This window comes from Pagrus major, chromosome 12 (genome assembly GCF_040436345.1).
Source record: "Pagrus major chromosome 12, Pma_NU_1.0".
NCBI classification, from domain to species: domain Eukaryota; kingdom Metazoa; phylum Chordata; class Actinopteri; order Spariformes; family Sparidae; genus Pagrus; species Pagrus major.
This window is the reverse complement of record NC_133226.1, coordinates 21,602,852-21,630,838: the sequence shown is the minus strand read 5'-3', so window position 1 is coordinate 21,630,838 and position 27,987 is coordinate 21,602,852. Positions and strand designations below refer to the sequence as shown.

The 27,987-nt window shown below is 42.1% G+C and overlaps 1 protein-coding gene across 1 annotated transcript; it reads right to left on the bottom strand.

Moving 5' to 3' along the window:
* Positions 1 to 402: 402 nt before the first annotated feature.
* Positions 403 to 18,898, bottom strand: thbs4b (thrombospondin 4b). Its single transcript, XM_073477942.1, has 22 exons — positions 18,820 to 18,898; positions 15,324 to 15,521; positions 13,994 to 14,244; positions 13,789 to 13,891; positions 13,534 to 13,616; positions 13,365 to 13,416; positions 13,102 to 13,253; positions 11,081 to 11,218; positions 9,524 to 9,601; positions 9,256 to 9,408; positions 9,071 to 9,175; positions 8,883 to 8,990; positions 7,623 to 7,782; positions 6,010 to 6,128; positions 5,436 to 5,488; positions 5,123 to 5,316; positions 3,477 to 3,655; positions 2,031 to 2,079; positions 1,746 to 1,942; positions 1,427 to 1,599; positions 727 to 866; positions 403 to 471 (listed from the first exon to the last, which is right to left on the bottom strand). Exons 1-22 carry the CDS (start codon positions 18,896 to 18,898, stop codon positions 413 to 415), a joined length of 2,823 nt encoding a protein of 940 aa, XP_073334043.1. The 3' UTR covers positions 403 to 412.
* Between the last annotated feature and the right edge of the window lie 9,089 nt (positions 18,899 to 27,987).

Here is a 27,987-nt window from a genome sequence, read left to right as displayed (position 1 = left end):
ACTGTGTGGAAGCAAAATACAGTTTTTATAATGATGATGTTACTTTTATTTTGAAATATATGCAATGGCGGTACTGAGATACTGAATGTTAGGATATCCATTATTAGCAATATGTGTAGTTGCATTACAAATTCTTATGTTTGTCATGTTGCATCGTGTTCAGTAAAAAACATTATAACTTACAATCTTTAGAGTCTGTAAGAGATGATTAAACAGGGACAAAACATAATAATATGCACATACAGTACAAACTTTGTGGTCATATATGCACAGGAACTGTACACATAAATACACAGACGGACTGATGCACAAACATACAGTCACGCACGCACACAAACTCTCACACACACACTTACACACCCACACACAGGAGCATTCTTTGGAGATGCGGTGTCATATTTTTGTCTCGACTTTAGAGCGAGTCGACGCCGTGCTGAGTGCTGAACTCCTGGAAGTCCTCTGGGATTGTGTCTGTGGAAGGGAGGTATCATGAGACGCGTTCAGAATCTACAATCGAGTGAGGCCGAACTATTTCTATTCCCGGCTGCAGTCGATGTTTATGCAACAACAAGATAAAATGTAAGTATTAATGCTGTCCCACTTTTCAGACACCAATTAAGAAGACATGTATCGAAAACAAGTTCTTTGAGAACAGCAGGAAGACACTGCAGAAATTCAAAATATAACAAATAATGATATATTTGGACTTTTTGATGATCTCCTTACCATTGCAGCGGTATTTCAGATTGGACCAGATGATGTTTTCTTGAGAGAAACAGAAAACACCAAGTCGTCCTCCTCTCATGGTTGTGTCAATAGTCACGCCGGAGTCTGCCACCAGTTCTGTTCCTTCATAAAACCGGGCCCTAAACAAACAAAAGATGGGATTTTTGACTTCATTCAATCTATGTCAACATTTTAGGAAACACACTTATTCACTTTTTTGTTTCGGCTCTCGTTAGATGATAACGTTTGGAGCACCGTGACATTTTCAGGATTAACCCCGGTGCTACCGACGGCCAGCCACAAATAATGGGAAGCAAGGGGTGCACCACCACTTATGTTTTTACACTACAAGCGCTGAGAAGACCATTCTAATATTTGAACTGTAGCAGCCAGTTAGCTTAGCTTAGCATAATGAGTGGAAACAAGGGCAAACAGCTAGCCTGGCTCAATCCAAAGGTAAAAAAAAAAACCCTCCTATCAGCACCTCTAGATTGAACTAATTTATACGAATGACATACAGTTTGTATAACTCTAAAACACATTGTGAAAAAATATTTATTTGCTGACTTCCTGGAGTTTTGCTGTCCCCGTGATGTTGCCAGGTCAGTTAAACGGAACCACCGTTTTCCAACAGTACCATTCATTCCTGAAGATCTAGTTTAGCTAGATATGTAGACAACTACTTTGTTTTTTGTCGTACCTGATGTATCCAACCTGTGGGCGATGCTGCAGGTACCAGCGATAGGACACCTTGTCCTTCCAGCCCACGTTTCTTGGGTCTTTCCACAGCAGACGAACCTGATCGTTGGTGTCTCCCGTGTGCCACAGCGAGTTTCTCAAATGCTCCCCGGGGCCTGATTGAGACTTCACAGCCTGACAAACAGCGACGGGGAGATGAAGAGAAGTGAGGAGGAGGAAGTGCAAGCAGACAGACAAGAGAACAGCAGAAATGCAGAAAATATGTTGCGGGATAAAAATAGCGAGAATCTGCTCGTGGGGATTCGTGACATGACTTTCACCTTAAGCTGGATGCCGGGCTCGGCCACGGCTCTGAAGGGTGTTGCCTGCCAGTAGGTCTGTTCGGTCTGCTTCCACATCACCACGTAGAAGGAGGACGAGTCCTGGTAGCCAAAGATGAAGCCGGCATAGTCGTCGTCTGTCACTGTGTTTACGTGGAACGTGCCCTCAAAGTCCACTCCGCTGAAAGCAGTGTAACCTGACAAAAGAAAGTGATGAGTATTATTAATATTTAGACTGTTTTTCAAGGACATTATGTATTTTAGTGACTGATAAACACGTCTTACCAACAGCAAGTCCTGGGTCACTGTTCATGGTCTGCACAATTTCCATTCCCTGTTTGAACAAGAGACAGACGGTGATGAGGGATTCTGCACCTTGATGCCCTTATTTTCTGAAGTCTTATTATAAGGGGTGTCACGATTCAATCTGACTTTTTAGTTTAAGGTCACTTTACGTTTTCCCATTCTTCTTTAAAAAGATAGAGGTATTTTACAACAGCAGTTTGACTTTATCCTGGTGCTGTTTGCAGGTTACAGTTAGACAATTTCAAATGGTATTCACCAAATATAAAGAATCCAGAGTTCAACAAAAAAAAACCCACCTTTCATTTATTCAACCATTAACAACAAAAGATAGAGATTCAGTTTTTAATCTGCGAGTGAACCCTCTGCTTATCAATAAAGGATCTCTGAGACATTATCGCTACTACAGTTGAATTAGATTGTTGAAATGGAACGCTCATTTCCATCGATTTAAAATCTAAATCGTGACACCCCTACTTATTATTATAATTAATTGCATTTTATGTTCTATCACATTTTGTTTTAATAAGATTTAATCTGCAATAACAGATTGTTTTGGCCACTTGGGGGCAGCGGAAACACGTTTCGAACACTGACGACATTCCTTCTAAGTTGATATGGTAAACTTGTTAGCAAACAGTTGCTTACTGACACATCCAGCGGTTAAGAAACAACACTATCGTTCTTTTGGAGTCATATTTCTGGCCACCTAGTCAATATCAGCCCGATTTTCACTCTCATTTCGCTCAGTTTTTGGTCTCTACCATTTCCGATATCCGCGTCTTTAGAAGGCACAAAGAAAAAAATATCATTGTGTAAAATTATTGCCAAATTAACAAGAAGGTCCACGTAGTTAAGATTGTGTTGTAGACGGCGTTTCACAAAGATTATATAGATTGTCCGAATGCAACAACTCTCAAAATTGAGCATTTTTTTAAGGGAGTTTGGGGATGAAGTAGCCCATATTAGTTACTGATTACTGTATTTGTAAAAAGTTTACCGTCAATAAGGTGTTGTCATCTTTCATAATTTTTCTGTAAATGGTGAAATCAGCTTAAACAGTGTGTTCAAACAGCTGTTGGATGTAAGACGCACTTTAGACACAAGCAGACAGACTGGTGCAGCGATGCCGTGACTTTCTAACAATTTTTATGAGAGAAGAAACAGCTTACTGTCTTGAATTTCATGCCAAATTTATAAGAAGATAGTTAAGAATGTAGCTACTTCACAAAATGTTTTCCTTTTCAGGATGACAGTTGCATAGGCCGGAGCGAGAGAGAGAGACGGAGAGTGATTCAGGTGATAATTCTCTGTTCACTCATCACTATGACTGACGGCCCTCACGTTACAGGTTGTCATTCATTGATGGCATAAAAATCTTGGTTATAGCTGCTGACTTGCTTTAGTTTCAGCTCTCGGTAATCTCACCTGGTTCAAAACAACCCAGTTGGGGTCAATCTGAGCGTCGCCCTCAGGGTCCAGCACCACCGTCTGATAGGCCCTGAAGTCAGTCAAGGTGACCTCGGCATTCTCGGGACAGTTGTCAATCCTGTCAATGACTTTGTCCTGGTCGAAGTCAGACTCACACACATCTCCGACTCCATCATCTAAGGGACAACAGAAGAAGGATTTAGCTGCCTTGAATTAAAGTAAAAAGAATATTGTTTCGTGATCACGGTTCATGCGCAGACACTTGTTAAAGTAAGTTTTTGATTACAGACACTGGGGGGGGGGGGGGTGATTTTGTTCTGCAAAATGATACGCTCCTTTCACTCCTTTTTTTAAACCCAGCGTGTTTCCTGCCTTGTCACAATGAGAAGGAATTCAACAAAAAATGTCAAAAAGACCTGCCTCCGAAGAAAATTGATGTCCTTTTCAAGAAGCTGCAAGGCCTGAATATAAAACACCGTCAAATATGCTGCCGAAGAGCAAAAAAACTGTCCTCTCTGAAAGGGCTATTCACGTTTTTTTAGCAAAGTAACAAGAATGTGTGTCGCATTTTTGATGTAATTTTGACGGATTGTATTGAAGCTCGCTCTTATCTGTACCCGGCTGAAATTGCTACAGTGCATTTGCAGTGCTGTGGCTTCTCTCGCACATTTAATGGTGTTCTCGCAATATGCCATGTGTAGCTTCTGAATCTGTTTGATGATATGGGTTATTGAATGGTTGGAAATAAATTAGTTTTTTTCCCCCCATATTTGAGTCATAATACACTACTAAGACTGTGAATGTACTACAGCTATGACATAAAAAATGTCACACACTCGGTGGTTCGTGGCATAAAAGCTTCATTCTGTGCTTTTGATGCTCAATGTAGATGCGTCAATGATTCACGTTTTAAAGGGGCACTGTGAAACCCAAACTCTGAATTTTAATATTTACAATATTAATGAGGCAATAATACAAACTCAGAATCTTTTTTTTTTCATTACTGAATAAACAAGCTGTTCTCAGAGGAAAATAAGGTCCCAGAACACTGTTTGAAGCTAGAAAGGTGGCAGGGTCCGCCAAATATAAACAGTAAAGTAAAACAGTATGAGATTGTGTTGTCCTTTAAGGTCAGTTCGTTTATTCAGTCGTGCTTTTTAAGGCATAAAAGAACAGCCAATGAAGATCTCTCTATCATACTTTTCAAAACAAAATTAAAGTCGTGCGTTGTGAGGGACGCCCTGAAGGTCTCTCTCCACTTTAATCACCGAACTCTCTGACTGCCAACAAAAAAAACGCCTCGCCCCACTTGATTTATATTGACACTCCGCTCCCATTGACTTCAGAGCCAATTTTTACACAAGTACTGTCACAATGAGTCACAAAAACAGGCGCAGGCGCTTTCAGCCGACAAAATTGCCACTTAATCTGCTCAAGGTTGTTTTTGCTTGATGTGCGTGGGTGTGAAACCGGGGGCCCAAAAATGCATGTAAGAGTTAGTCAGGAGCAGAAGGGAAAATATGAGCATTTATCTTTGAGCACCAAGCCCTTTTTCAGCCAAAGAGATCAACAATACAATCTAAACATTGCTGTTTTGATTCTGTGGCATATGAAAGTGTGATGTGTTTGAGATGAGCGCTCACTGTTGTCGTCAATCTGGTCAGGGTTAGGCACCAGCCGGCAGTTGTCTGGTCCCGGCGGCAGAGTGTCAGGGATCCCGTCGTTGTCGTCATCATCGTCGCACTCGTCACCAAGCCCGTCTTTGTCGGTGTCCAGCTGGGAGCTGTTGATCACGAGTGGGCAATTATCCTTGGTATCCTGGTGACCGTCGCCATCACTACAAGAGACACAATCACATGACGTAAATAAAAAGCTGTAGTACTGGCGGGAGTAGCAGTGGGGAAAACAGTGCATGTATGTACAAGAACACAACGTAGAGACTGAAAATGTTATGACCTGTCCTGGTTTGTGTCGCAGGAGTCTCCAACCAGATCATTGTCAATGTCAGACTGAAACAAGAGCAGAGAGAGCAGAGTAGATTAACTGGAGAGGAAGGATGGAAGAAAAACAAAGCAGATTTGAATTTATTTTTCTGATTTCTCTCTGACATTTGCTTTTTTTGTACAATACTACTGTAGATACTTTAACCTCTTTGAGTCTTACGTGATTTTTTTTAAAGGTGTCATTTGTAAAATATGGCCAGATTTCGAAAGGTAACTCCAAAAACACAACGGGCAGCATAATACCGGACCGTGGAACCAGCTTTATTTTGTTTGAGTCAAGTTTGAATGAAGTGTTTTACAATGAGTTAATGAGGCATTTCAGCTTGTCTTAGTTTGGTAAAAGAGAGAACCTCTAATTAAGATGGTGCACGGTTGTATTTTTCTATTTGCTGAGGAAAATAGATGTTATTTCCTTTTATTTTTTGCCTTTTTGAGAGTTATTTTGTTCACTTATTACACTAAAAGCTAAGAGAGCTTGTGAAACACAGCAAACCATCCATCCATCCATCTCTCTGGCTGTGACTGACCTGGTTTGGGTTGGGGATGTCGGGGCAGCTGTCGCAGGCGTCTCCCACGCCGTCTCCGTCCCGGTCCAGCTGGTCTCTGTTCTGGACACGCTGACAATTGTCCAAAAAGTTCTTCAGGCCTGCAGTAACAACAGAGGGGGAGGAGATGGTTCGTGTTACATGCTGAATATAACTGATGACTATTGCCATGTATAATATATATTTACCGGCGGAAGGTTAAGCTATGCTACCTTTTAAGTACAGAGAATGTTTGTTTCGCAAAACAGATACAAGAGAATTGTTATGATGAGTGTTGTTTGTCAAATATTGTATTTTGTTTTTGTTGTTGTGTTTTGACACTCAGGGCCACCATAGTTTTGGGCTATTGGTCAGATAAAACAAGCTATTTGAAGACGTCATCTTTGACTTTAGGGGACTGTAAAGGTCATTTTTCAATATTTTATGTCATTTTTTGTGAATGAATGAAAATAATCGTGGTTAATAATAATTGGATGTTTACTTAAAGGGACAGTTCAACACAAAATAAAAAAATATATATATTTACCTCTTGGCTTTCCTCTTGGACAAGAGGTTTGTATCTGTCACAGCACAGGGTTTTCAAATTAATGGTGTCCTCCTCAGCTGAGCTGTAACGTGAGCCAGCTTAGTCGGCTCGCCTCTCATCCTCTCAGTGTAGTTCGGTTGAAAGAAGAAAATACTTTCTCCTTTAAAAGTCATGAAGACGCATCGCTGTTGAGAATTTCTTTCTTTCTTTTTTTTTGGCTCTATTATTTTTGAGGGAAGGTAACTCACACCAAAAAAATCGAAATGGATAAAAAGCACAACTGCTCCTTTAATCAATTTGATTTATTTGAATTGAGCTATGATCTCTATAATCAATCAAACTGATTTTATTGCATTATGGTAAATAAGATATTCACTTTCTGCCGCTTTCTTGACAAACTGAGTTATATCTGTTTAAGTACTTTGTAAATTTTAATTCATACGACCATCAGCGAATTTATTTGATCAATAGATGCTCAGAGAAATTGAGACATAACGCCCAAACTACTGTTTGGTCATCTGAATGGTCTGAATGGTGTTATTTGTAATTTCACCACTAGGTTGCACTGTTGCATTTCCTATGTAGGTGAACAGCAGTTTGTGGTCAGATGCTATTTTTCATTCCTCGCAGGGAGGCAGCAGCAGCACCACAAACACATAAAGGTCAAGCAGCAGCGATAAGGAGAAACTATCTTCTCTCCTGTGGGGCTTTTTGAGGTGTAATCATACTCGTGAATGATCAAAGCTTGTGTTTCGCTCTGGGGTCAGGCTGCTGCTGGCCTTCACTTTGATTTATTTATTTATTTTCTGCAGTGTGGTTTCTGATGTTCACCTGGCTTATAACGAGCATCCATACTACATAACAGGAATATATATCCCAAACATGATTTAGAGAGAAGTGTGCTGGAAAATCCGTCTGCATGACTGCGATTCTTGAATAATTTAATGTAAGAGCAGGGTGGAGATGTGAAGGAGAGAACAGAGTAATAAGTCATAACAGTGAGTGCCTTCAGTGGTGCTGGTTATATAAGCATGAGCGTCAGTGTTAGTGATGTAATTTCTCTCCATACCATCGCCATCCATGTCGTCATCGCAGGCGTCCCCTTTGCCGTCGCTGTCGGTGTCCCTCTGGTCAGGGTTCTCCACCATACGACAGTTATCGCAGGCGTCGCCGTGGCTGTCCTTATCGCTGTTCCTCTGGTCCACGTTGGGCTTCAACCAGCAGTTGTCCTGAGACGGACAGAGAGCACAAAGGTCTCATTCACAGCCTGTGTATTACTGTCAGTATCAAAGCTTTACATCTAGTACTCAGATCCTTCATTTATCAGTGTTATCAGCAAGTGTACTTTAAGTATAAAAGTACTCACTGTGCAATAAAATGATCCCTGTCAGTGTTTCACCATTAAATGTGACATTTTTGGATCAATATTACTGCTGCATTGTTTCATTTTACTGCTGTAACGCCACAGGGCTCAATTTTCCTCAGAAAAATGGCACAAAGTGTCCACAATTGCGCAACCGAAACTGGAAAAGACGTTGTTTTACGCGGTTGCTATCCTCAGGTAACAGTAACACAACTGGAATAACTGTGGAAACGCAAAGAGGGCGAAGAGTGCACTGACGTCAGGGACTCTAGGTAAAATTGGGATTCTTCCTGTTGTTTGCTTTGGACAGTAGTCGGGCCGCTAGCGTTAGCCAAGTCGCTGACTACCACAGGAAAACACTTAGAGGGGGCAGTACAGTACTTGAGTAAATGTGCTACATTTGGGTGTTACAGCAAGTTTGTGCGTCTGTGTGCGTCAGAGCTAAAACAATTAGTTGATTTTCTTCTGTGATGATAATTTTACTGTTTTCGAAGAGTTATACGTCAAATTGATGCCACTCGTGTGTCTGCACTGGCTCAGTTCAACGCCAACAAAATCTGCATACCAGCCCATCTAAAGCTCACAAATTAAGACATTACTCATGTTTGTTTAATTCTTACTTGTTTAAAATTGTCTCTACTTACTAATTTTGTACAGATTACAAAAAACAAAACAAAAAAACATTAATTAGTGCAGCGTAGGCGGAGTTTGTTGCTGTTGGAGGGAGCAAGGCTAGCTGTTTCCACTTTTTATACTAGGCTAAGCTAATCGTCAGCTCGCTGTAGCTTTACATTTAACCAACAGACATGGAAGTGTTATTGATCTTCCAATGTAACTCTTTAAGTAAGTTAATAAGCCTTTTTTTCAAAATGTCAAACTAATCCTTACAGCCAACAGTCTCTGGTTGGTCCATGGTTCTCGACAATGTCCTTCTTTGCATGCGTTCGTTAAAGCAATCCCACCAACCTGCTCATTTGGTATACCGTCACCATCTGCATCATCATCACAGGTGTCTCCATAACCGTCCCTGTCAGCGTCCTCTTGTCCAGAGTTAGGAACGTAGACGCAGTTGTCCTGTGAAGAGACGTTACAGTAAAAGAATGAAGAAACAGGCCTGCCTATCACAGCACAAGTGCATTTTTTACTCTGCTTACCTTTTTACAGTTTGCATCTTTGCATTTAAGTTTCTCATCTGGGTATCCGTCGATGTCGGTGTCCTTCCCGCACAGGTATCCGTTACCGGCCCAGCCAATTCCACACTGACAAGACAAATGAAACCCTTCAGAAACTCAGACAGCACATGTGTGGAGTCGTGAGTGAAAAAAGTGTGAAATCCTACCTGACAAGTGATGGTCCCGTCCCTCTCTGATATACACTGGGCGTTGATGTCACAGGGGTTTGTCAGGCTGTTGCCACAGCTGAGCTCCGGCTTGCAGCCCTTCACCTGATCTCCTGTGAAGCCTGTCTTACAGCTGCCGCAGTGGTACGAGCCCTGCGCAGGAAAAAGGACATCTGGTTTCTTTGGACAGCGATTGAAAAGCCACACAAAAGAAATAACCGCCCCACACGAGCCAAAGTGTTCAGATAATGCTTGACGGCAGTCTCACCACAGAGTTGTGACACTGTGAGTTTGCAGTGCAGCCTCCGTTGTTGGGTCCTTTGCATTCGTCAACGTCGTCACAGACCTGAATCAGGAAAAGTGATCAGTGATGGAATGTAACCAAGTAAATGTATTCAAGTACATTTTTGAGTTACTTGTACTTGGAGTATTTCCATTTCTGCTACTTTATACTTCTACTCCGCCATATTTCGGAGGCAAATATTATACTTTTTACTTTACTTTTACTTTAGTTCTGAGTTACTTTGCAGATCGCATGCAGCATCGGAGTCAAAGTAGCACATTTTAAAATGTACTTAATATATGTATGATTTACTTGTACCTGTACCTGAGCACATTTAATACTTAATACTTAAATATTTTAACACAATATCGTTACTTTTATTCAAATATGACTTTCAGGTACTTGTTATAACACTGAAAACTGAAAATGAGGGACATGAAATAAAAATAAACCTTTAATTTTCTTCTGATTTCAAGGTTACTAATATGACCGTATAAAATACATAATGACCAGTGATGGTTTTTATTTCAAAGAGTGATTAGTACTTTTTACTCCACTACATTTATCTGGCAGCTATAATTACTAGTTTCTTTTTAAAGCAACAATATGTAGAAACTGGCATTTTGTGCGATTTGGCGCCCCCCACAGTTTCTGAGTGCAACACCACTGTTGTAAATACAAATCCCAGGTCTGTAACAGATGTCAGATGTAACGTGGGTGCTAACTACAAACAAAACTCATTACATCAGAACAGTGTTATGTGTTGAAAACTTTCATGTTGAAGTAAACGTGTCTGCAACGCTGTGATCCTACTACATTTATTACATAGTGCAGAAACAAGAGACACCATTCACTCTATTACAAGACACTGTACCATCAAAATGACTTTGAAGATGTTATTTAAGGTAAAAAAGTGGCATAATGTTGCTTTAAATAAAAAATAAAAAAGTTTATAAAATACAACAAACAGCCAAACACTGAAGCAGTGGCTCCCAACCCTGTTTTGAGGTTGTGTCCAGTTGGGGCCTCTTGTCACATTTCAGATGTTTATGAGTTATTACCAGCTCCATCAAAAAGAGATTTACTCTTTAAACTTCTCACATGGTTTCATTTAAATAACTGTTCAAGTCCCGAGGAGGTCAAATGATCCAATAATTCACAAAAAAAATCAAAGATTAGAGAGAAATCCAAAGATTTTTCTTGTGACCTTTGGAACGACTTCCAAACTGTATATGAGCAGAAGGCAGAAAAATAGCCTCACCTCGTTTTACTGCCCACGTACACTGAACTTATTCTGTAATACGGAACATTCCTCCACATTTTTCCTTCCTCCTTATTCCCTCCCCTTTTGTCCTCTCCCCCTGTGCTAAAATATTTGTCCTGGCATCGACGACGAGTAAATATTTCACCGTTATGCAACTAAATAATTACACCAATTATTCACGGGGGAAAACCTTTTCTTTCATGTCCTTGTTGATCTCTGCTGTAATTTGCTTTTAATAGTCTTTGTGTCAAAAGGTCTTTGCGTCCTCCATATTTTACCTGTTTGTTGGTCTGGGCGAACAGAACACCCACACCCTCCACTGCCAGGCCGCTGTATCCCAGCGGACAGGCGTCGCAGCGGTAACCTGGGGCTGTGTTCACACACTTCACTCCGGGGAAACAGGGGTTAAACTGGCACTGCAGAAAAGGAGGACAGGAGCGATATTGAAGCTGCAAAATGTATGTGATTCTCACAGGGCTTCTCCACGAAAGCTTTTAGGTTTGATGACACTTTTGCTCATGCAAAAAAGAGAATGCTGAAGGGGCAAGTCCTCAGAAAAGGGGTCAGCGCAAACACGAAAAGACAGACAGGCAAACACACACGCACTTCTATCCTCACGAGGACATCCCTCATACCTTAACTGTAGCTGAAACTTTTACCTTTACCTGTGGCTTTTATTGCTGAACCTCATTAAAACATATTAGCTTCTGTGAAGTGCCTGTAGACCCTGTGGGCCACTTTGATGATCCCATTGCCAGATTTAATTTCTCATGCCCTGAAAAACTGGTGAAAACTGCAAGTTCTCATGTAGCTTTTTTTTGCTCTAATTTCTTAATTCATGTCACCTCCCAGTCCGGCAAAACCAAACACATTGTGATCAGTATTTGTTATGCGTATGTCACCTCTCTGCAGCCTTCATTTGAATAATGAAAGACCATCCAAAATAAATAACAGTACCTGCAGGCCCAGTTTATTGGTTTGTCTACACGGTGGCAGAATTTCTGTGTGGAAATATACAAATTTAATCAACAGAGCCACAGCCTCCGGCCCAAACTTCCCTCATATGGATTGAAAAAAATCTGCACATTACCAGCCCTCACATTACATGGCTATTTATCTTCTTTCATGCATCAAATTGTGGGAACGGACAAAATGTTGGCTGGTGGACTCCTGCTGTCAGCCGGGTGATTGATCGAGGTATTTACTGCTAAATTGTACGTGAGATATATTTTGCAGTGAAGATGCTCCTCTTCTATACACAGTGCGTCACAAACAGATGCTTCAAGGCCAAATACCTGCAAAGTGTATACTATAGTTCAATAACCTCAGTAAAGTTCAGCAGTATGGTCATATTATTACTTCCTCCTTCGGTTTGGCTGACTGGTAATTAATTAACCAGGTGGCCAAGGTGTGATGGATTTTGGCACTTAACCGTTGAAAACAACCAGGAGAGATTCGCTACTAGAGCAACTTTTAACCGTGCCGTGAAGAAGGAAAACCCACGTCCAGCTCTGTTTTCTACCTTCCTAAAAAACTTGAACGTCACTTGAATCCGAATTTGAAATACTGTCATTTAAAATGTCTTTATATTGTGGTGTAATTGGGTTTATTTTCAAAAATGATTATTCATCCATTGTGTTCATCTGGCACACATAGCGTGTGGAATGATGGCACCTGGGTGGTCCAAGTCTGGGTCGGATTAACAGGTCTGGTGTGGGCCAGATCTAGGCCAGAACAATTTTGCTATCCGGGTACATAATTAATTCTGTGAAGCGATCATAAAAAAAAAAAAATAATCTGCGTCAGTTTGCCCTCCCAAGCAGGTGCAACTAAACCTCTCTGCTCCGGCTCAATCTGCCACTTTTGAATCTGAGCCAACTCGTCCTTACACAACCTTTCATAATGAGTTAACTCACTTTATATTGCCTATATCTGATCTCTCTCTCTCTCTTTCTGCCCCATCATGCTTGTTAGTGCTTTCATCCACTGGTGAAGACAACAACATGTCTTTTTTTTAATTCTCCAACTGTTTGAATCCTACGCTGCCGCATTTGCAACGTCATTCCACCAAGACAGATTCAATAAATTCGCCTACTGGTTTACGATTGTTTTTTGCAAACTGGTGACCTCTCTCCCACTTAAAGCCATATTTCCCGAGCCTTTAACCTCTGTAACTATAATCTAAATGACAAACCAAAGCTCTCGCCCCTTAAAATACAAGAATCGAGATTGGGCCGGGTGGTGACGCTTTGTTAAAATCGACTTACTCAAACACACACAAACACACAGTGAGTCTCACCTCGTCCACGTCGTCACAGTTGAACCCGTCCCCGGTGTACCCATCAGGACAAGGACCACACTCGACACCATCCGCCGTCTCTATGCACATATCGTCGCGGAAACAGACGCCTGAGGCACACTTTGGTTTCACCACTTCAGTACCACCAAGACCTTTAAATACCAAAGAAAGAAAAAACACATTTAATTTAATATTGGTTGTCAAACGATCCGGGCATCACTTTTACTGTTGAGCGACACAACTGTTATTGGACATGATCTTACCGCAGGCCTGACACTCTGAGATGGTGTTTCTCAGGAACGAGGTCTCTTTGACCTGGAAAAGGTCAAACATAAACATGTTTATATGCAGCCATGCAAGCTGTCGGGGGAGGTCAGGGGTGAGAAAGCAGGGATTAAGTAGCCTCAGAGGAACTGTTAGGAGGGTAGTTACCTGCTGAATGAGGACGTCTTTCAGCTCATTAATCACCTTCGTTAAGTCCAGCATTTGATTGGACAGCTGCTTCGTGTTGACCCCTAAGAGAAAGGGACTGTTATTTTGTTAAACCGAGGCAGAGCTGGGGGGATTCTCTGAGTTTGCTCTCGAGTCACTCAGACAAACACTGACTGTTGTTTTCCTAATGCTGGGTTTGTTTTCCTAGGGAACATTTGGCCCACTCTGTGGGCGTTTGCAACGAGAGGATCTTACCCAGAGTTTGGACGGAGTCTCTTTGCTGGAAATGGCAGTCTTGTAATGAAGCAACATTCTCGAATGAATCCCCAACCACCAGCTTGAGCTCGTCTAAACTCTCCTGTTAGAATAAAACGGGTCAAAGTAGACAGCTAAGCCATTTGGAAACCCGGGACAGAAACAGATCCATTATTGTATGTAAATACTGTAAGTGAGGGGTCACCTGGTCTCTGGCTTGCATGGTCTTCAGCTCCACCATACCATAGCCTGCTGGCAAACCCTGGAAGGCCGCTGGGAGATCCCTGACCGTCTCCACCAGCCTGCAGTCCAGATGCAGCTCCACCCCGCCTGGCCCCTGCTGCTGCATGCCCCTCAGGTGGAACAACAGTCGGTGTTGTTGGCCGTCTGCCAGCACCAGGTTGTTGAAGGTTACTGAGCTCATCCTCTTGTCACTTCGTTGGTAGCGCAACACGGCTTTGAGAGGACAGAGCAGGGACGGCAGCAAAGAAGAGACAATGGTGAGAAACAGGATAGGAATAAGGACTATTGGACCACTGAATGCACGCCCTGTTACTGAACACATGTAAATTCATTGTCTATATGCAATTTCCTGCTTTCCTGGTAAAATAAATGTTAAATAAATAACTTTTAAAAGTAAGATTTACAGTGAGCATTAATTTTAAACGGTCGATTCATCCAAATTGCAACAAGACAAAGAGCCTGCAGCCTCGCTAATGGCTATGTGGGGCTGTACTTGATGCTAAATGGTAACGTCAGGATGTTAACATGCAAAAAATGACAATACCTGCACCCAGTACAACAGAGGTACATTTTACTTTGAACAGCAAATTATAATTTAAGATTTTGCAACGCTTGTCTCCGAATAATCCAGACCTCACTGTGACCTCTTTCTATTCTATAAACTACTTAATTAAGAAATGGAAAGAAACATTTGGAAGGAAATTTGTGGATTATACAAAATCGCAGTGAAGTCTATAGAACATGGTAGTTAACATAAGCAAAAACAATAGCCACTTTAGAGTAAACCCAATTTGTCGAAGGTGAACGGTACCTAAGAAATCATTCAGCCATAAAGTGAATTTTGTTTTGCTGCCATTCTTCTTTTAAAACAAGATGCCGGTGCTGCGAGCAACACAACCTAAGAGGCAGAAATCTCAGAGGCATCTCAAAACCTTAACATATTAATCTAAAGCGATTAGCCAATAAAGGTAACTGTGGTCAAGTTTTGATAAAATCAAAAATGTGGAACTGAGAGAGATAAAATATCCACTGATAAGTTTCTGACTGAGATTTGAATATTCACCAGCTAGTCCCTAATTGTTTCCATCTGCTGTTTGGTGTTGAGGATATGGTGTACAGTTTTCAGCGTAGATGGGATGTAAAACCAAAACAATGAGCTGAAAGATGCTAAAAATGCTCCACAGAACTGAGCGACCCCTTCCGCTTTTACACACAGTTATTTAACCCACTGTTAATATAAGATGATTAGTGCGGCTTTAAACGATACCAGAGCCTCTTTCATGTTCTCCTACCTCTGTTGAGCTTCCCCATCACAGTGAACTCAAAGTACTTGCTGTTGTCCCTGGGGTTGTACAGGCTAAACACAGAGGTTCCGGTCTTGGGCTGCAACTTGAAGGTGGTTAGGATGAAAGCCTCGTTCACCCCTTGCTCAGCCAGACCCCCCTGCAGCAGGTCTGGCAGGCAATCAGGCGAGGTGAGCAGATCATAGACTGTTGACAGGGATGGGGAAAGAGAGAAGTGGTAAAGCACATGAGTAATGGATGATGAGATATGAATATTTACAAGCTGCAGCCGCGCTCCAATCCCAGAGTAAACACATCCTGAGTCGACAAGGAGAAGATGATGATGTTGACCCAGTGTTTGTTGCTCTTGCGAGATGCTGTGTCAATCAGTCGGCGCAAACTTGGCAGGCGGAGTTGGCTCGGAGAAATCACAAAGCTGTTCGGAGCAAATCAGAGCTGTGTACTGTGACGGTGAAGTGCATGGTGTTTATTATTATTTATTGGGTCGACACCGAGGCTCTTTAGCTGGTAAAGTGTATATAACCTCACAATTCTCGCACTGTTCTACAGGCAGAGGTATGTTAGTATTGGTGGGAGTGAAATGCCGGAGAGACAATGTACACTTGCTCACATGGTTAGAGTCTTCCTTTAATACAGTGGCTCGGGAGCTGGGCAGGCCATGAGAGGATGTGCGGTGAATCTCTAGTCCACCATCTGCTCGCATCATGAATACACAAGTACCCTGAAAGCAGTCTGCGAGGCCCGCTGTCGTGAGGGAGCAAAATTGCTCCCAAATGCTCAGAGATTGGCCATTGTCAGCCAAGATTGCGAAGCATGATCCCCAGATGAGATCTTTCCTTTTCCCCCCCCCCCTTTTTATCTATCTCCTCTGCGAGTGGTCCCTCGTGTTTTGTCCAGCACATGCTGAATTTCAGAATTACACGGGGGCTTTAAAACTGTGCGCAGCTAAATGTGACTAAGCCACAGACAACGCCTGCTTACATGAGATGAGCCTTTTGTATTCGTGATTGCCAAGATCACCTGGTGAGAATTACACAAACAGATAGATCACTTTATGACTCGGTGGGACTTCGTGCTCCGTGAAACTGGCGAAAGTCCAAAAACGAACAAAACAACAAGAGAACAAATCAACCTCGATGCACGCTTCATGTTGTTCGAGTTACTGTATCGCTGCGAAGACACACAGTCAGATGAACGCTCGCACATAAAGCACACAGTCCTGCTGCTGTTCATTAATCTTCTGGACAGAGGGCTTTCTGGGGGTCAGGGTCGTCTTCCACCAGAGATGCTGAGAAAGTGCCTCATTTCACCCCATGATTAACCTCAGGTTTCAAGCTTCGTAAAACTAGTTCAGCTGAAAGCCATAAAGTAATCCAGTGTCTTGTCCTCTCCTTAACACCAGCATATGAATCTATCACAGCATGAATGGTCGTATTCCTCATTTTACTGCTTAACAAATCATCAATTTTGAGTGCTCGCACGTTGAGAGCTGTGATATATTGTAGTGTTATGGTTAGAGGTACCTAGTCGAACATTAGCAATGATGAAGCATCATCAACATCAGCTTGTGATTAACATAAACAGTGAAGTCACTTTTTCTCAACAGCCATGAGTAAGCTACAGAGTAGGAGCAGAGATCCATTATAGGTCATGATGTAATGGTTTAACACTAACATTATGCTCTCTCCGTTGCATTCGCTGGCCTGAGTGAAAAATATTTATACTTCCAAAGGTCATTTATAGGTGATTTCTGGCAAATGTAAGTCCCAATTTCACTCTCTTTTCGCTCTGTTTTTGGTCTCCACCATCTCCTGAAGGAATTATCTGGCTCACCGGCAAGATGCTAACTTTATCTGTCGGTGGTTTGATGCTGAGCAGGTAGTGTTCAGCGGGTTTATAGTGCTTTTTTGTTGTTGTTTTTTGTGTTGTACCCTTTTTGGGCCCTAGTGCGTCACGGGACGTTGTAATTACACGGTTTGGCCACTAGGTAGAATTGGCTTCAATGCATATGTTCTCTGGAAGTTTTAGCAACTATAGGACATAAAGGAGATATGTCCTACGATATGAAACGCACTGTAACTTTGAATAAAATTAAGAATTTCTCTGGGTCTGAACTTTGTTGGAAACATTTGGGACAATAAGCACACAACTCAACAAAATGAGACAGTCTAGTAATTTTTATGCTCTGTAATGTGGAGATTTGACATGATATACCTTTAAAGATGTGCTTTACCCTGAGCAGAGAGCCAGTGCCAAAAGTAGAAAGCGAGTTTTGAATTCCAGGAATCTCAGCTCCCTGTGAAGTCATCCTTGAGACATTAATATTGATCAATAACCTCAATAACCCTTTGCAGAGACAGAATGGCTGTTTTTGTGCGTCTAAAATCTTACTTACAGCGGCTGTAAATTGGCCTCCCTGTTTAAGAACGCGGTGAATTCCAGTCATGCAGACAATGAGCCATTTGCAAAAGAAATGGTGGATGATGAACTCCATTAATTTGGACTCGTTTTATATATAACATTAGGCAGCCATTGCCAAAAGATTGTCGGGATTTATGGGCGCACGAAAGCTCTGCCATCAATCACCGGAGTGGTTTATAAGAAGCTGATACACTATAAACACCAATGCTTCCACATGTCGTCTGCGGCTCCGGTCTGTGCGTGACCTTGAACAAATTTGTGTGACCGTAAGTGGGTTTCAGAAGGAGAGAGAGAGAGAGGAGAGTTTCTGTGTATGTGTGACTTGAAGTGCAATACTGCGCACAGATCATCTCTGATTATTCCCATGTGTGTGACCCAGCCGGGACTTTGAATTAATACGAGCCAGAAAGCTGAACCTCCTGAGCCGGAGTAATCAAGCAGGATCTGGCTGGATAGATATGAAAAGCAGGGTGACTTTACTTCAGCTGGAAGATAGTGGGCTTAAAAGTCTGTATACTTTTATTCCTTATCTTTGTCTCCCTCCTGTCACAAAAACAAAAAAATGTACTCCAATGCCTCATCTCTCCTACAGCTGACAGGATATTTAGCATTTTATTCGTACCTCAGTGAGTATCACACGCCATGTCTAATCCTTTGTGTTCCTTGGGTCCGCATATGATATTCTCTTTCACAGTGTCTGCTTTATCCATTATGCATTGAACTCATACATAGTGTGTTAAAATACCCAGTGGTGGAGCCATTAAATCTTTTCTGACAGATAATGAAAATGGAGGATTACATCACAGCCAGGATGTCAGAAAAATGCAGCATTCAAATGAAATCAAAGACATCTATCTTTTTATTGTGTGTGTGTGTTAAAATTTAAACAAGCAGAAGACCTGAAAAGATTTTCGTTTTGTGTCATCCCCACCAGCAACCACAACTGCTGCAATCCGTTATCTCCAATCAATATGACACATTTTTGCCAAAAACATAAATAAAAAATGTAATGATGCTTAAATAATTGAGAAAGCAAATTCAAACACTTCAAAATAACACTCACCCAAAGCTTGAGCTTCCACGTGTAAGCACAGTTTTAATAGCAGCTGTGAGGCCAGAATCAGGGCCGTCCAAACACCCATTTTGTCCTTCCAACTGGACCCAGATCAGCAGTTTCTCTGGAGTGTCTTATCAGTATGTGACACAGTGGCGGTTTCCCGTATGTCTGCGCCTGCTGTGAGTGGTGCCTTTGAGTCCTTGCCTCCTATTTGAATCATAAGCGACACAAGACTGTCATTTTAAGCCTAATAAAGTTTGCTTTTGTGTGTGTGTGTGTGTGTCTGAATTGGTGTGTGAATGTGAAGATCGCAGGAGTCTCACTGAGGGAGGAGCATCGGGGCCAGAACCTGCTTTTAAAACCTTCCTCAGACGGCCACATGCAGAGAAGGAGTGACCTGGGGAAGCTTTTTGCATTGGCTCCCACTGGCTGCTACCAATTCCCACCGGCTCTTAGACAAATGTGCTGTACATGAGTAGCTCCTAATCCAGTCTGTCTGGACACTGAAATCATGTTTCAGCCCATAATATTTTTAGACTCATGAGTTCATGCTTGGGGGGGGGAGCATTTCTGAGAAAGTGTTTCCAACCCTCAGCAATCAGATTTTGAGTTTTTTCTTCACACTCTCTGAAACACAGGGAGATTACTTCACTTTCCTCACAGGGATCAGATGTGACACCTTTTCTGTGCGCCCTTGCTCCCCCCCCCCCCCCCCCCCCCTTCATCTCCGGGCAAAGTCAGGAAATGAGCGCTGTGGAGCCTGCGCCTTAAAGGTGACATAATATACCCCCTTTTCCACGTGTTAACACAGTTCCCTGGGGTCTCAATGAAATGTCTGTAACACGCTTCAGTCAAACTACCAGAAAGGATCAATCACCCTTTCCATCCTGTTTAAACAGCCTTGTTCAGAATGGCTGTGTTAACCGGCCAGCCGAGCTTCAGACAGGCTTCTGGCTCAAACGGCCTCCGGGTCGTCAGCATGTCTGGCACCACATTTGGCAGAGATGTGGAGGCTCAGGTCCTAATGATGTTTGTTTTTCCCTTTTTTAACTCGCCTTTTGCATCTTACTTCTGAAGCCGACCGAGCCTTATTCCACGGGTGAGCAACTGCCATTGGGCATAAAAAAACCAACCTAAATCTGTATTAATGATGTTTCAATCCTTCACTCATACAATAAAAGTCCCAGTGAGGTCGAAGTTCCCACTTAAAAGGGTAAACAGGAGTATCTATAGCAACAAACAGTAGCAAATGAGTCATAGTTTCCATACGTCTACCACAGGTGTGCCTTGTGGTTCGTCTGTGCGCTTTGGTATTTTGCTGTGCACCAATCTGAAGTCATCAACAGGACACCCAGAGTTTTATCTGCCATCTGATTGGCTTTCAGAATGAGCCTTTACAGGCGTTCAGGTTCTGGATCACAGAACGCCACACAGACCTCCATGCATGATCTGCAGCTGCGGTCCTGAGCTCAACAGCCCACATCAGTCTGCTGGAGGACCTGGGCTGAGTCACATTCATGGTGCGGTTGATGAGGTCAGACAGTGAACGCTGCAGCCGACTAGGAGATAAAACCAAACCCCAAATGTCTCTGACACCATCTCCTGACTATTTTAATACGTGGTACCAACACGACCCGATCCTGAGACTCGGGATATTCACGCTCAGCTTCTTCACAGACATTAAAAGTTATAGCGTTGCTGCAACGGCGACGACAATAAAACGTATTGCATTACCGATGAGTTATGCACGGTCCATCTGAGGCAGAAGTTGAAATGCAGCACAGAAAAGACAGCGAGGGCTGTTTGTGCTCTCGGGCTGACAATTAGCATTTTTCAAAACCTTTGAACCGAAACGGAAAACAAGCCAAACTGGTCAGAAACAAGGATGATTAAAGGTGAATAATAGGAAGCATGTGGTACGTTAACAGCAAAACAAAGAAAGATGTTTTGGAAGAAGAAGGAGAAACGTGCATGACCTACAAATATTGTATTAATTGTATTTATTCTCAGACCCACCCGACTTTTGGGGTTATCCAAGTTTCTTCAGCTAAACTCAACATTTCCATTAACTCATAATAAACAAATTATTGTTTTACGATACAGTCATGATGTTGTTATTCTTCTTCTGGTGCATTGTTCCAGGATCATTTGGATTTATTTGTCTGGTGTGCTGTTTAATTAATTTACTCATGCACTATATAAAATAGTATTACTCACTGTCACTACAAATATTCTGCCTTTTCCTACCTAATCTATTCCCTTTTCTTCTCTACGCACACGTAATGGTGCCAGGCCGTCCTCATCAGAAAAGCAACCATGTAGGTCGACTATAAAAGCAGCTTATTATGACCCATATTTACGTTTCCTGTTAGGCGGCAACCTCTAGTGATTATTGCAGCCGAGAAAGCCAGTCGGGTTAACCAGGCACAGGGCTTTCATTCAACAGGGCGCCGTTCATGTCCGCTTTGAAACCAGAAGTCAACTATTGCTGTCGCTTTTTCCAAAAATCAACGAGCGAAAAGAACAAATGTGAAATGACACGCAATGACACTACATTGTTCAACCCAAAATACTTCCACACACTGCTTCTCAGATATTTGGTGTCCTTACTGTCCGCTCAGGACGGCTCAACTCGCTATATCCCTCCATTTTCCTGGCAATTACATTTCAAACAGGTTATTATAGCTGGAATATGAACTTTTCACCTCAGCTTCAGTGACAGCCCAGTCAACAGTGAGCTCTTTTAACTCACTAACACAGTTAAGTCAAGTTACTTATGTAGCGTAGGTATGTTTCTAACAGAAGTCATAGAAGTAACACATTTATTTGAAACCTAACCATGTTCTCTTGCTTAAACCAAACTGCGAGCGTGCGACGAAGGTCTGGTACACCTGTCCCCGGTATGCTGCCAACGCTCATGTTGTTTTTGGAACGGTGATATACAGCATGTCGTTCCAAGAGTCTCGATTTGTTCAGCCGTCTCGGTATGAGGATGTGTTGAATGGTACACATGAAAATATTTGTCAATGGGGCATTATTTGGTGTTGACTCTTTGGGAAAACAAACTTTTAATGTCAAAGAATACACAGTGTTAAAGAAATAATTACTTTGGCTACATGAAGGTTCCTTTTCACAAGACGTTCTTTCATAAAAACGACTTACATCAGAAGCCTTATGTTTGAGGAACGGACGCAGACTTTAACAACACGGCAAACCACAGCTGGTGGTGACCATAAGTCTCCTCGCTCCTGCGCTGAGTGCTTAAGTGCTCATTACACTGTGGGATGCAACGTCTTACAAGCTCTATACTGTCGTACCTGATGAAGTTACGTAACGGCAGCCAGTCAGCAAGTCAAAGGGGCCTGATCCAACACCTCATTAAATCTGCAGCATCTATCAAAACCTTTACCCCGTCTGGTCGAAGGGACACACTCCAAACCTAAATTACAGCATTAAATTGCCTGAATTTTTTAGTGTTAGACAGACTGTAACTCTGAACTCAAGGCACAGGCTTAATAAATGGACCCACATCCTGCAGCATATTTAGGCTGCAAACTCTTGAGCCAAATTGGTATGTCATGGTGGATAAAGCTGTTGAGTTTCCTGGAATCGTCTAACACAGCATGGAGGGCATGAATACAAATTATACATCAAGTGTTAGAGATCCAAAATTAATCAGAAAATTTATTCTGAACTAATATGGAACAGAAAATCTTTAGAAACGAAGCGCTGCTCATTACAATTGTAGATTGTTATTGAGTCCTTTGCCTTGTGGTATTCAAACCAAATTAATGCATAAACACATATTTGTTGGAGAGGAATCTGAGTTTAACTATTAGTCTGGGTTGTGTTTAAAAAACAGGATTTTTCACATCCTTACGAAACCAACTTTTGGAAAATTACAGGGAAGGGATGAAACCATCGCTATATTTCTTCAATTCCATTTACCTGACCGAATCGCCCGCCTTCACATCTCTCTGTGAAATCACTCAAAATGCTCTCAGTTGTGGACACTGTAACATAAACCTGAACGCCCTTCTTGGAAAAACATGGCCATTACGCTAGAAGATTGATGATAGGTGCATAAGAGCATTCTCGGAATAGCCTCGGTGCAATGGGGGAACGTATCGTTTCTAAAACAACAATGTGGTTTCAGTGTCTCACTGAATTTCTCAGTATCATGCAAGTGTACTTAATGAAGGCCCCCGCAAAGCCGCGGGTCAGAGTTGCGGTTGATGGTTTTGCCATGTGTAAGCTGTGAGTTCACTCTCAGACCATCTCAGACTATCCGGTTGCTCACTTCAGTCACACACACCAGCTGGATACGTTCACACTCACTCACTCGCTCTCGATGCGTGTCTCACCTACACCTTACCACGTCATGCCGTCGACGGAGACGGCTGTAAATCATCGCTTTAGATACTTGACACCAGTTCAGCCACGCAGCTCTCGCTTTCTCTGTTTTTCACACTGACACTCCCAGTGCTACCTTTTCTCATTTTTATGACCTTTCACTTTTTTTCTTTTACTCTTTCTGCCACGCTAGCAGCATGGCCCTAAGGATGGCAACATCAGATCACAGCTGTGATTAAATCTGATTCATGGTCTTCAGAGAATTAATCCAAATGGCCGACGTGGTCGCCGTTCTTTTTCTGTAGCTCTACACAGGATTGAGGATTTGGTGAGAGATTTTGACAAGTTTTGGATGGATTACCACAAGATTTTGTACAGACGTAAACCATGTTCACACAACCGCCATTTAAATCTGATGTTATGCTCAGGGTGGGAAGCTAACATGCTGTTGTCAAAAGGATCATATTGTATGTAGGTAATCTGACATATCATTATCACCTCAGCTCCCCGGTTAATCAACAACCGATAAGACAATGTATTGTGACAATCTGCAGGGACATTCGGGCCACGTTTAAAGCTAAAAGAACACATTTTATGACCCATTAGCTACCGTTAGCATACTGTAGGTAACGTAATGACTTTCGTTGACGCATCACGATGCATTTAAAAGCCTGCTAGCCATCTACAATGCCGCCTCTTTCTTAACTGGTATTGTATCGAAACCTCCTCCACTGTCGCCATTGCTTGTGGTCGAATCTCTCGAGATGGATGTATCTATTTCCAACATAAAGGGGACATAAATAAGCTTTTATGCTCCAGAAGAACTGACGATGATTTACCATCCAGCAAGCAGTTTGTTTCCTCTCCTCAGCATCCATTATAAACCCACGTACACTTAAATGTCATAAACACTGGCCTATTTTACTCAGCTCAACATGTTTGTGAAAGATTCTTTGCAGCAAAAAACATATCAAACAATTGCTTCAGGATGTGAGGACAAAACACGCCTACGCATTATTGAGTAGCGTGTTGACACAGCACGAACAGCACTGCATTGTGCTCCATTGAGTCTTATTCCAGGTGCTCTCATTAATCCTTCATAGTTCTGGCACATTGAGACCGAGCGTGTCTGGTCTAGGAAGGTCCACTGTATGGTGACAGACGGCACATAGTGGGAGAACATAATGGGTCATTTGTTCAGACGCCGTCAACACGCTGGTGCGTTCTCAAAAATGACACACAGTATTAAAAATGCAAGAAACTCTGTCTGAAAACAACCATGTTTCCATCTAATTAAGTAAATTAAAGCCAAACTTGTCGCTAACAGTTAGCATTGTCCTGGTTCCCTTGACAAAAAGCCTATAGCATTTCTAATTAGAAGGAAAACACCTCTGTGGCAAACACAAGTCTAAAAATGAACACCACTTATTTGCTGTGGGAATGAAGTTTTAGGGCTCATTTCTATCAACACTCCATTTTCTGAAATAGATGTAGCAATGGAAAAGTTTGAGTTTGAATATTTTGTGATATTGTGTTATATTTTTAAAGATGGACAATGAGTAGATGAGTGTCGGCGCAATGACGTTTAATATCTCTGACAACCTCTGTAGTCTCATTTAGCCACTTGTTAGCAACCGCCTTTTTTGAGACATGTAGACGCTTTAAAATTCACCAGTGGGGTATTTACTGGTGGTGGTCGTATTTTATGGAACAAAACCACAGCCCTTATTTCAGGCGTCTAATCAAAAAACCTATTGACTTTGAAACAAGGGAACCAGAAGTGCAGAAATGCTAACCTGTTTCTGCATTTTAGGACTCCTGCGGCACTATAAGTTACCCCTCCTAGCGTTTCCCTGTAGTATTACTGTTGGCACAGCTGTCGCAAAGACAGCTAATGGTAGCAATGTGGCTACCGTTAGCAGCCTGGTTACTTTCCAAAGCCAAAAAACAACCATAAGAATGCAAATTTGACCAAGAAAACCAACGTCAGTGCTATTAAAAGGCAAAGAAAAACAGCTGGTGGTATTAATAAGGCAGGTTTGTTACGTACTGATCTTGTTGACTGACCGAGTTATACCTGGAGACCACAGGAAAACAATGCCTCTTCCTGTTTTGGTTGACGCACTTCCTTTGTGCCGTAATTCAACCTTCATAATTCCAGGAAAAATCCAGCCCGGTGGCGGGCCGAATAGCACAGTGAAAGCGAGGTTTATAGGGAACTAAATATATATTGGATGGTGCCTTTTTTACTGTGCAAAGCAAAAAAAAGTTGTCGATTACTAGTTCAAGTGTTCAAAATCAGCTTCAAAACGTGTATAAAACATGTTGATGGAAAGACGGCTAATGTTTCCAGCAGTTCAATCATCATACATCATCACTGTCAGATCGCAAAACACAGTGATCTGCCCCTACAGACTGTATTTACTGGACCACATATCAAATAACGGAGATTGTCATTAATGTGCATGAGTGGGACTGTTTGAGCCCCACACCACGAGAACATAAAAGTTGTTCACTCGTGTGGCAGTGCAGTGGTTTAGTAAGCTATTATGTGTCTTGATTTCTGAGAGGAAGTACGTCATTTTGTTACGTGGAATTATAACCTACTATTCCTTATAATAAGTGGTCATGAGCGGGATGTGGGCCACATGTGGTAAAGTGAAGTTACTTGAGATGGAGGCTCAAATTAGTGACCTTGTTTGAATGTTAAGGCGCGGACGCCGTGCCAATTCAACCGAATTTCTTTTGTTACATCCAGACTCTTTGAAACTGGACTCTTTATTTCCTGTCTAGCAGTATAGGAGCAGGAATATAATGCATTTCCCAGAGAGACAGATGTCAGATCTCTAAACTGCAGTCCAGGAAATGAATAGATTTCTTCCACATTTCAGCCTCGGTCCCCTCCACCTTCGACAGCATGAGGTTAGGATTCAGACTTTATTTCGTAATAACCAAAATGCCCAGACTCCTGCTTATCACCACGTGCATGCGAAAGTCTGCTATTTCACTTTTACGCTCGGAAAAATCACATGTGGCATTTACGGCTGTTCGCTGTTGTAACTGTCCCCGTTTTTCAGGGAGGACATTACAGGGTCGACGGATCTTAACGCAGTCCCCTGCTAAGAAGAAAGTCACGAAGGTTCACAGCAACAGGGGATGAAACTGTGTAAGAACATGGTGATTTACAACAGCCTGTCCCACCTGTGACTGCCTGTTTGCTGAGGATAAATGGTTTTGGGGGGGGGGGGGGGGGGGGGGGGGGCTGAATCTGACACAAACCGCAGGCCAAAATCCACAGCTTAAAGGATAACTCTGGTCTGTTTGCATAGCTTTCATTTCTCTTCTTCATCAGTGGGGCAAAAGAAAATGATTGGACAGGTGGGAATAAAGCCAAGTTAAGCCAGATTTGTATTCATTTGATTAGTGTTGGTTTTAATCTGGTTTTTAGTCAACACAAACTAGAGTCTGCAGCTGTCACCAACCTTGTGTACAGTTACAGTACGGTTAAAGCCAGCAGCTCAATAGCTTAACTACTAGAAGGTGTCTGTGCCGGCGTGTGTGTTTACATGGTCCCAGCTCCTTGTCTAATTTAAAAGGGACTGCGGATGCATTTATTCTGTAAGTACTATTTCCGGAAACGGTTACGCTAGCCAACATTTCTGGCAGAGATATACTGAAATGAAGGATGCTGTATATTAGTAAACACGTCCAGCAGCTAAGGCTTTTGAAGAAGAGACATTTTGGGCTTCTATGGTCAATTAGGAGCGTATTATATGATTCTGAAAGTAGAGGCGGGTTGCTGAATAAGACTGTTTTAATGTGGACTGTCTGAATCTGAACCCCAATTGTCAATATAATAATCCCAGTGGACCGAAAACCCATTTGTCCAACAGCTTGTTGTCCCGAAAACAAAAGCCCACTCCTCTGAAGGCCCACTGTGCAGAAATACAAAGTCTGCCTGGAATTTTTGGCCTTAAATTCTCAGCGTATTTCATATTTTTGTCATATTTTAGTTTTGAAAGGTTATATCTTTTTTACTTTAAGTCTTGTTTAAAAGACTTAAAAGAAAAGTTCACCCAAAAATGAAAGTCAGTGTCTACTCACCTCATGCCAATGGAAAATCGTTGCTGTTTCATAGCTATCAAAACACTTCTGGAGATTCACAGCAAACCTGAAGTAGATGAGGAATGATGTTTGAATGCATAAAAAACAACAACCGTAAAACTAAGAATGGCTCCATCTCAGTTCTCCTGAGCCCCCAGAGCTGTAGACGAGCTGTATGGAGCCATTTAATGACTTTTTGTTGTTTTTTTTTTACATTTTAAAACAAGCCCACATCTACTTCGGTGGTTTAGTAGAGCGCTGCAACGCTGTTTTGCTGTGAAGCTCCGGAAATGTTTTGTGGACTATGAAACTTTACCTGACTTTCCATCAGGATGGAGGTGAGTAGATAATTACTACATTTTCACTTTCGGGTTGACTTAACCTTTAAAAGCGATCTAAAAATACTTCATTAAGTCATTAAAACCCAAAATGAGCCCACCTAAAGTGTTGATAATCGTCATCTGATGAGTACAATATCACCAAAAAGTCGCCCAAAAGCAGTCCAGGATGATGAATGGACATTTTACAACCACTCTCTCATCAAAGTACTTCCGTTTGTTCCTTGTTGTGTTCAAGTGATGCCCAAACATGTACTAGTAACTAGGCATCGTTCGCACGTGTGCATGTGGGTGTGTTACGTGAGGATGCCTGTGAATGGAAACCAGGTGCTTTTGTGCTTTGCCAAGACGGGCTTGTTGTTGCATCGTCAGCTCGGTG

What these genes read in the sequence shown, in the direction of transcription:
- thbs4b (XM_073477942.1), bottom strand. Translation starts at nt 18,898, where the DNA reads ATGGGTGTTTGGACGGCCCTGATTCTGGCCTCACAGCTGCTATTAAAA. An exon ending in CGTGGAAGCTCAAGCTTTGG is followed by an intron (nt 15,522 to 18,819) that starts GTGAGTGTTATT and finishes CCCTGTCAACAG; the next exon opens with TCTATGATCTGCTCACCTCG. An exon ending in ACGGTATACCAAATGAGCAG is followed by an intron (nt 7,783 to 8,882) that starts GTTGGTGGGATT and finishes TGTCCGTCTCAG; the next exon opens with GACAACTGCTGGTTGAAGCC.